General features: G+C 55.4%; 2 protein-coding genes across 2 annotated transcripts; one reads left to right on the forward strand and one right to left on the reverse strand.

The window, feature by feature from the left end:
• Positions 1–165: 165 nt before the first annotated feature.
• On the forward strand, positions 166–1,747 carry LOC119038627 (DNA-directed RNA polymerase II subunit RPB9). Its single transcript, XM_053666686.1, has 6 exons — positions 166–533; positions 613–667; positions 989–1,062; positions 1,150–1,224; positions 1,361–1,412; positions 1,651–1,747. The coding sequence occupies exons 1-6, from the start codon at positions 475–477 to the stop codon at positions 1,711–1,713; spliced, it is 378 nt and encodes a 125-aa protein (XP_053522661.1). The 5' UTR covers positions 166–474; the 3' UTR covers positions 1,714–1,747.
• Positions 1,748–1,831: 84 nt separating this feature from the next.
• LOC128627625 (putative transcription factor ovo-like protein 3) lies at positions 1,832–3,601 on the reverse strand. The gene is made up of 4 exons (XM_053666558.1): positions 3,508–3,601; positions 3,356–3,432; positions 2,433–2,634; positions 1,832–2,007 (listed from the first exon to the last, which is right to left on the reverse strand). Exons 1-4 carry the CDS (start codon positions 3,599–3,601, stop codon positions 1,832–1,834), a joined length of 549 nt encoding a protein of 182 aa, XP_053522533.1.
• Positions 3,602–7,982: the final 4,381 nt, after the last annotated feature.

Here is a 7,982-nt window from a genome sequence, read left to right on the forward strand (position 1 = left end):
AGCCGCGTGATCCTCACCGCCGGAAGCTCTCCGGTATTCTTGGATAGGTCCAGCCAATCCTGAGAGGCCTGCCTTCGTAAGGTTCCTCCAAAACGGATCCGGCGGGCGAAGGCTGGAGACGAGAGGAAGGGACTGGCAGGGCTTGCCCACGCCACAGTGGAGGGTGAACTCGCGCCTGTGCTCAGTGCTTAGCGAGTTACGTGAGGCATCGTATTCCCGGCTCCCGTACCACACTAGTCTATAAACTGGGGAAGCGAGGTCCAGAGGTTGGAAGCGCTTACTTTAGGATATCAAAAGATCGGCGCAAGTAATTAATCAAGTCTCAGTGCAGAGGCCAAATACAGAGCTCCTGGCAGCCAGTACTTGTGCGCAGCTCCGCCCCTCTCTAAAAGGCGAAGCAACCTGGCCTGACCCTTGCCGAGACCTGTCGTGAGGCGGAGCAAGCGCGGAAGGCTTGGCGGGGAGCGCTGCGCCATGGAACCTGACGGGACCTATGAGCCGGGCTTCGTGGGTATTCGATTCTGCCAGGAATGGTGAGGCAGGGGGCAGCAGGTGTGGAAGGGGAGCAAGTAATGGTCCCGAGACTGACCTCTGACTTCCCCCTCCCAACAGTAACAACATGCTTTACCCTAAGGAGGACAAAGAGAACCGCATTCTGCTCTACGCGGTGAGCGCGAGACCGCGGGTTCCCCAGTCTTTCCCCAGGGGTCGGCGCGTTCTCTTCATGGCCCCGCCTTACTCACGTGACCCCTCGCTCCCTGTACGGCCCCGACCGACCCTGGTCTCCTCTATCCCGAAAGGAATTCTTTTTCCCTGTCTTTCCCACCCCCGAGGTGATGCTCGATACACCCCATTATCCCAACCTCGAGACTCCATCCCCTCCCTAATCAGTTTCTCCACGGAAGACCTTGCCCTCTCTCCCAATCCCATGGGAGCTCCATGGGGAGCTCTCCGTGACCCCCTTCCTGCCACACTCGCGCTCCCGCAGTGCCGGAATTGTGACTACCAGCAGGAAGCCGACAACAGCTGCATCTACGTCAACAAAATCACGCACGAAGTGGAGTGAGTGGCAGGGCTGGGGTTTAGGGGCGGGGTTGTTGGCTTGGGAGCCCCTATCAGAGCATCATTATTCACCCTCTTCTCCCTTAGTGAACTGACCCAGATCATCGCTGACGTGTCCCAGGACCCTACGTTGCCGCGGACCGAGGACCACCCGTGCCAAAAGTGAGCGTGCAGCTGGTGTCCAGGACTGAGAGTGGCTGGTCCTCACCCAGCGGAGAGAGGAGGAGGGAGGAGGAGGGAGGAGGAGGAAGGAGGGAAGGGTGTGGTAGTGGCTGTGAGTGGCTGTCTGCCCGCACAGGTGCGGTCACAAGGAGGCGGTGTTTTTCCAGTCACATAGTGCCCGTGCCGAGGTGAGTGGCATGAGGAAGGCTTTCTAAATATCCGGGGCTTGGTCCTTCCTGGGAGGACCTGGGAGGAGGGAATACCAATACTGAGGGGAGCCTGCTCTTCCTGGCGTCCTGAGCTGGACCCACCAATGAGGAAGGCCTCCTTGTCTGTTTTTGAGGGGTGAGGCTAGCTGGATGCAGGTTCCGTGTTGTGCCCTCCCGAGGGTCCACACAGTTCCTAACTGTGCATCCTTTTTGCCAGGACGCTATGCGCTTGTACTACGTGTGCACAGCCCCACACTGTGGCCACCGCTGGACGGAGTGAACCACCCTCCCTCAGTAAAAAATGCTCTGTTCTGTGTTTGTGTCCTGTGTTTATTTGCCTCTCACGGGTTGGACGCAGGGTGCGGTCTCAAGCAGCACGGTGCAGGGCACAGTGCTGCTCATAAGCGTCGGGCCTTGGGCTGGTGAAGCCACAGTCCTCGACACATGCAGCTTCTCACGGCGCTGACGGTGGCGTAGCTGGCCGGCTGCCCATGCACCTTGGCGAGATGAGTTTCAAGCGAGCAGCGCTGTGTAAATGCTTTCCAGCAAGCTCCGCAACGGAATGGTCGGATCCCTGGGCAGGTAGGCAGAGGGGGAGAGGACAGGGGGATGACCTCAGACCAAAGCCAACCCACCTTGCCCTCCATTCCTGCTCCAGGTTCTGCTGACTTCACCTACATCCCATTATCTGCAACCTCAGTGTAAACATGGGCCAGACATCTGCGTCATCATCCTCACCAGGTGGTTCCTTCCCCAGGATCCAGGAGGGCAGTGGGGAGGGAAGGCCTCCCACCCTTCAGTCTGGGGCCTGAATCCTGTAACCAGTGCCTGTCTTCACACCCTTCAGCAGGCCCCTACCCTGGGACTACCTTACCTGATGGCTGGATCTCTGCCTCACAAAACACAAACGAAAACTCCACATCCAGGGCACCTCCCTCCATTTTGTCCCACCCCCCACCCAGGGCCCAGCAGCCCCTCCATGCTCTTGCCACTACGCACCTGTGTGAGTCCTCATGTGGCGCTTGAGGTCAAAGGCATCGTGAAAGCCCTTGCCACAACAGCTGCACAGGTGGCGGCGCGCAGGGCTATGGCACTTGAGGTGCCTTGTCAGCATGCGCTGCAGTGGGAAGGCCTTGGCGCAGAACGGGCAGCCAAGCATCCCAGGGTCCTTGGGAGTGGTGACCAAAGTGCCCTGCATGGGCTGTGGGAGGGACGTGGGAGTTAGACACACACACACACACACACACACACACACACACACACACACACGAGTGAACTGAGCACCTAGAACTAGGAACCATGGAGGTCTGGGAAGGCCAGAGACTGTTCGTGGGCAAATGCCATCCTTTCTCCAACATCTTCCCTGACCATGCCCCATTGCCCTCACCTTACTTTATTTTTTCCATAGCACGTACTATTTACCAACATAATATGTACTTTCTTAATTTTATTGTCTATACCTAGATTATAAACTCCAGGAAGGAATGAATTTTTGTCACTCCTGCTAAATACCCCCCATCGCTTTGAACAGTTCCTGGCTCTCAATAAGTACTGAACTGAAATAGTCTTGAGCATACTTTACATTTGGCTAGTGCTGTCCTTCCAGTGCATGCACAGAATATCTCCTCTAAAAGGCTCTCAATCGCATCCCCATCCCTATCCTGCTCCTGTCGCCTTGTCTGATCCTCTGCCCCACAGGTTGGAGAGATCCCTAATAGGAACTGTGGCTGCCCACCCTGGGGAAATGGTGTTTGGGATGAGGGCTAACAGCTCACTGAAAGGCACTCTGAATGGAGAGAACAAAGGGGTGGGAAGGTCCCGAGGCTGGAAGGACACGCAATGGGCGTGGGGAGTGAGGGAGGGTCAGGGTCTGTCTAAGCTGAGTGGGCAGGGGTGAAATTGAGCAGGGTCTTGGGGGCCACCTGCAGACTCACCGCTGCCCAAGAGTCCCCAAGGCTGGAAGATTGGTGTGCTGGTGGCCCCTCCAGGCTTCTGCAGGCTGAGAAGAGAAGCCCAAGAGTAATGCTTTGTGTTTCTCCTGCCCCCTCACCCCCAGGCCTAGTGAGGGCCCCACCTGGGACATAGGCGTCTCCCCGGAGCTGGTCAGGCAGGTGGCTCCAATTGGGTGGTTGCAGGCGCCTACTCCTGACCAGGAAGGCACGAGGCATCACCTCCAGGAATGGTAGGATGGTTACACGCACAGGCACACGGTGCTGTCTCCTCCACCTCCTGTGAGACCTCAGCCCCGGGTGACCTTCCCAAGGGGAAAAGGAGGGGGCAGCCATAAAGGAGCCTCATTCTCTCAATGCAAATTTCATGACAGGCCCAGGGAGCAGACTCAGTTGGCTCCAATTACCTCTGTCTTGGGGCCCACCATTCCTCCCCCTTCTGTGAAAGATTCCTGAGGGTATTCTCCAGACTCCCGGGGGTGGGTGGGTGGGGGGCAGATAAGCAGTAGGACCACCGAGGAGGTCAAGCAAGGGCACGACGCAGCCTAGGCAGGTCTTGGGGGTGGGTAGAGGAAACGGAGACCCCAGGGGTTTTGAGTGTCTTCTCATAGTACCGGCAGGGCCAAGGATCTAAAGGTGTGTTTGCCAGGCAAATCAGTCAGTACTGGACATCCAACTGCCTGCTCGGTTATTCAAATCACAGCAGCTGTCTGAGAAAGGAGGGGAGGGGGTGACTGATTGCTCCAGAGGATGGAGGGACAGCGGGGTCTAATAGTTTAGGACAGAGTAAGGATCCAGCAGGAAGCTGTGCATCTTCCAGCAGGAAGCACCACCTCTCTGACCCTCAGATTCCCAGAACTGATGTTCAGCCAGAAGCACACTGTTCAGGTGTAGCAGGCATTAAAACACTAGTTTGTTAACAGTCCAGCTCCTGGTGAGTGCCTGGGACACCTCTCCCGACTCCCACGTGCCAAAAACAGCTGGAGGCTCTGAGGACCTTACCTCAGCATTCTGGCCAGGCTGCGTTCTAGATTGGTCAGTGGCCTCTTAACCAGGGGATAAGGATTTTGAACATTCCTCCTCATGCAGTTACTCTCATTTATTCACCCAACAATTCTCTGAGCTCCAACTATAGACCAGGTATAGCTTAGTTCATGGGGGACACACACCAGTGACTGCCCAGAATGACCAAGACCTGATGGGGAAAGCACAGGCAGAGCGATCCAAGCTGTGATGGGGAGAGTGCAGGAGGACTGAGGGAGGGAGGAAGAGGTTCTTGATCCAGCCTAAGGGTTGAGAGACAACTTCCTGGACATGAGCCCTGGAGAAACAAGAGGCTTAGGATGAAAGGGGAGAATGTTCTAGGCAGAGGGAACAGTCTGTACATAGGCTTGGTGATGAAAGAAGCAATATTTATTCCTTTATTCACATTCCCTAGAGTTAGTCCTGCTGATTCATTTGGGGAAGTGAGGGAGGCAGCCCTGAGAGTCTGCTAGCCCAGAGCTTTGCCACTTTATTTCTGCAGACCTGGGACAAGTCATTTATCGCTGAGCCTGTTTCTTCATCTGGAAAATGGGACTAACGAGTCTCCCTATTTCCAACTTGTGTTGAAGATCCATGCAGACAGATCATGGGGGGGGGGGGGGGGGGGGGAATGCTGAGCATGGGATCAGGCAAGTGGCAGACATATAAACAGAGGGGTTGTTAGGAAGTCTCGTGGGGCGGCGGGACTAGGTGAGTTTCTGTGTTTCAATTGACCCGTCTGCAAAATGGGGCTTTAAGTGTTTGCCATTTCACAATTGTTGGATTTCACGTAGCCATGACTGCTTTGCCTGGCACAGGTCTGGCAGGCCAGTATCTAGGAGCTGTCCAATGTGGAGTGCAGGGGCCAGGTTACACTAGAGAATGAACTGGTGAAGGGGGAGCCCCATTCTGTTTCTGCTCAGGTGCCCAGTTCTCCATGCCCAACATATGTCTCGTGGGGAAATCGATTCCTGTGTGGTTGCGGAAAACATATTAGAGAGGAAATCTGGAGTTGGGTGTCTTTATTTGCCCCCAGGCTCCCTTTCTGCCCCGCTCTGTGTGGGAGGCTGACCTGGGTGGGCAGCATCATCTGAGCTCCTATGCCCCCTGGCTTCCAGTTGGGTACGAACAATGGGGGTGGGGGCATGCAGATGTGGGAAGGGATTCCCCCACATCCGGCTCCCTGTCGGGCTGCCAGAGGCACAGGACCCCTCAGGGCAGCCCTCTCTCCAGGAGTCGCTCTTCTGGGTTTCACTTCACTCCCTGGTGCTCATGGGCGGGGGTGTGTGACAGCTCTCTTCTGGTACCAGGTCCAAGGTACTGAGGTTTCATTCTTCCCTGCCCGCTGCTTTGCAATTATTCCTTCACTAAACTCTCTGAAATGTCCCACGTGAACGTGCTGTCCTCTTCCCACTGAGATCCTATTGGTCCATAAACCACCTGCATGCATATTCATCAGCAGTGGTTTCTTAAGCAGCCGGTTTGTCCAACAGAAAGTCTGGTCTTCCTGGGGCTGAAGAGCTTGGCATTAGGAAGTGGAGAGTGGCAGATACACTGGATTCTCTTGAACTAGCAGCCCGCCTCCTTTTGTACTGAGAACCCAATTTTGTTTTGTCCAGCACAGGAGAGATGGTTGGTCCAAGCCAATCAAAGCAATCTCCATCCCCATTGCCCGTGACTGCTCTGAAGGGGAAGGGCTCCAGGAAGAAACCTGCAGTTTCTTCCCCACTGCCCTGATGGCCGCCCTGCTCTGTGCCTTTCCTGCTGGTTGGGTAGGGGTGTACTGTTGGGTGAATTGCTGAGTGTGTGGCAGACGTGTTGCAATTGTGAGTGCCTGAACAGGAGGGTGGAACTCAGGCTAAGAGGGTGGCAGAGCAGAGGCATAATCAAGAGTAGCAAATGTCCCTATGGCATGTGTCCCCATAAGCCAGGTGTTTGCTACTTGGAGTTGAAGGCTTAACTGTAATACAGGGTGGGAGAAGGGGGTAAATTTCACGAGGAATAGAGCCTCAAGTCGGTCCCCTGGATGTCCAGGAGCCTGGATCCCAAACCTTGCCTCAGGGATCTTAGGTGACTGTGGCCAAGCTAGGCAAGGAGAACATACCTGCAGTCTTTCAGGGGTGGCCTGTCGGCCTGGGTAGAGGTGCAGCCCAACCATGAGCCCTGGACCACATGGGCTCACTAAGGCAGGGAGAGGGAGCTTTGAAAAATAAACAGAACGGGGCATCTCCTCGAACAGCAGTATTAGGGATTTTATTTAGGGGGCGGAAATTGTGTCGTGAATGTTTCTTGGACTTGAAAGTCATGAAGTAGCAAGGCCCTGCCTGGTGCGATCTCAGTCTTTCTCCCACTATCTCTCCCATCTTCTATTCCAGCTGTCCTTTGTTGCTGTTCCTTACATATACGTTTGATCCCCTCATGGGGCCTCTGCACTGGCTGTTCTGTCTGCCTGTATACTATTCTGAGATGTACACATGGCCTGTGTCCTCTGTCAGGACTCAGCTCAAATGTCACCTCAGGAAGGCCTTCCCTGACACTTCAACCAGCACAGAACAGCTTTGCTGTTCCTGGTCCTCACTGTACCTTTAATATGTAGAACAGTGACAGGCACCTGGGCACCCGCAGGATTTTTTTTTTTTTTTTTAAGCAACTGCATGATTGGTTCTCAGGTGTGTGTTTATGGAGGCAGGAGTGGGCCATGTCCTCATGTTCAAAGGTCTGGCTCTTCCACCAGGCACGCCTAGGTTTGAGTCTCAGCTCTGTGGCACCCTGGGCAAGACACTGGATTCTCTCTGAACATTTCCGGTGGGCCATGACCAGCAAACAGGGCAGGGAGGAACAGGCAAGTGGGGGGTTCAGGCCTCAAGAGTCCGCAGGGTAGAACTGTGCTTTGGGAGAGAGCCCCACCCCTGCTGGCTTCCCTTTTATATACTTGGGATAGTGGGGCTTCTCTGGTCACAAGAGTGGCCCTCTTAGCAGACATGCCACGTGGCTAGATGCCTGCTGCCTCGGGAAGCTGGTATCAGTGCTGGGAGCTCATCGGACCTTGAAGTTGGACACAATCCTCTCGCTAGGGAAGAAATTACTCTTCCAGCTGCTGGGTGGCCTTGGCACGCTGCCCGGATCGTCCGGTGGATAGGCCTGTTCGTCTCCTCAATTTCTCCTGTTGCAGATGGGGACGAAAGCCTGGCCCTCAGAGGATCTGGCATGGGCCTTGCCCAGGGGCCAGGGGTGTGGCCAGGGTCTGGCACATGGTGATCTCAGCAGCTCCAGTGGGTTCTTGGGCATCAGGAGCAGTAGGGGGAGGACTGGCCCTTTCCTGGGGTACAGCTGGGCCCCACTGGGCAAGGACTACACATGATCCCTCAACAGGTCAGTGGGCTGGGGATAAGCCCAGGTGGGAGCCAGGTGCTGGGATCATCATCACTGCAGTTCCCTAACTGCATCTTGGGGATGTTGGTCTCATGTTCTCACTGACAGATTCTGAGGACAGGGCCTAACATCAGGGCTTACGAGAGTTTCCTGGGCTGGTCCCCCAGAGGCATTGCCCTGTACCCTCCCACCCTACATCCACCTG

This window comes from Artibeus jamaicensis, unplaced genomic scaffold (genome assembly GCF_021234435.1).
Source record: "Artibeus jamaicensis isolate MK-2021 breed Jamaican fruit bat unplaced genomic scaffold, CSHL_Jam_final contig_464, whole genome shotgun sequence".
In the NCBI taxonomy this organism is placed as follows: domain Eukaryota; kingdom Metazoa; phylum Chordata; class Mammalia; order Chiroptera; family Phyllostomidae; genus Artibeus; species Artibeus jamaicensis.

Excerpts from the sequence above, each read along its gene's own strand:
- LOC119038627 (XM_053666686.1), top strand. The coding sequence starts at position 475 with ATGGAACCTGACGGGACCTATGAGCCGGGCTTCGTGGGTATTCGATTC. Across the intron at positions 534-612 it reads ATTCGATTCTGCCAGGAATG|TAACAACATGCTTTACCCTA; the intron begins GTGAGGCAGGGG and ends CCCTCCCAACAG. Across the intron at positions 1,225-1,360 it reads GAGGACCACCCGTGCCAAAA|GTGCGGTCACAAGGAGGCGG; the intron begins GTGAGCGTGCAG and ends CTGCCCGCACAG.
- LOC128627625 (XM_053666558.1), bottom strand. The coding sequence starts at position 3,601 with ATGCCTCGTGCCTTCCTGGTCAGGAGTAGGCGCCTGCAACCACCCAAT. Across the intron at positions 3,433-3,507 it reads GGGAGACGCCTATGTCCCAG|CCTGCAGAAGCCTGGAGGGG; the intron begins GTGGGGCCCTCA and ends TTCTCTTCTCAG. Across the intron at positions 2,635-3,355 it reads GGGCAGCGGTGAGTCTGCAG|CCCATGCAGGGCACTTTGGT; the intron begins GTGGCCCCCAAG and ends TCCCTCCCACAG.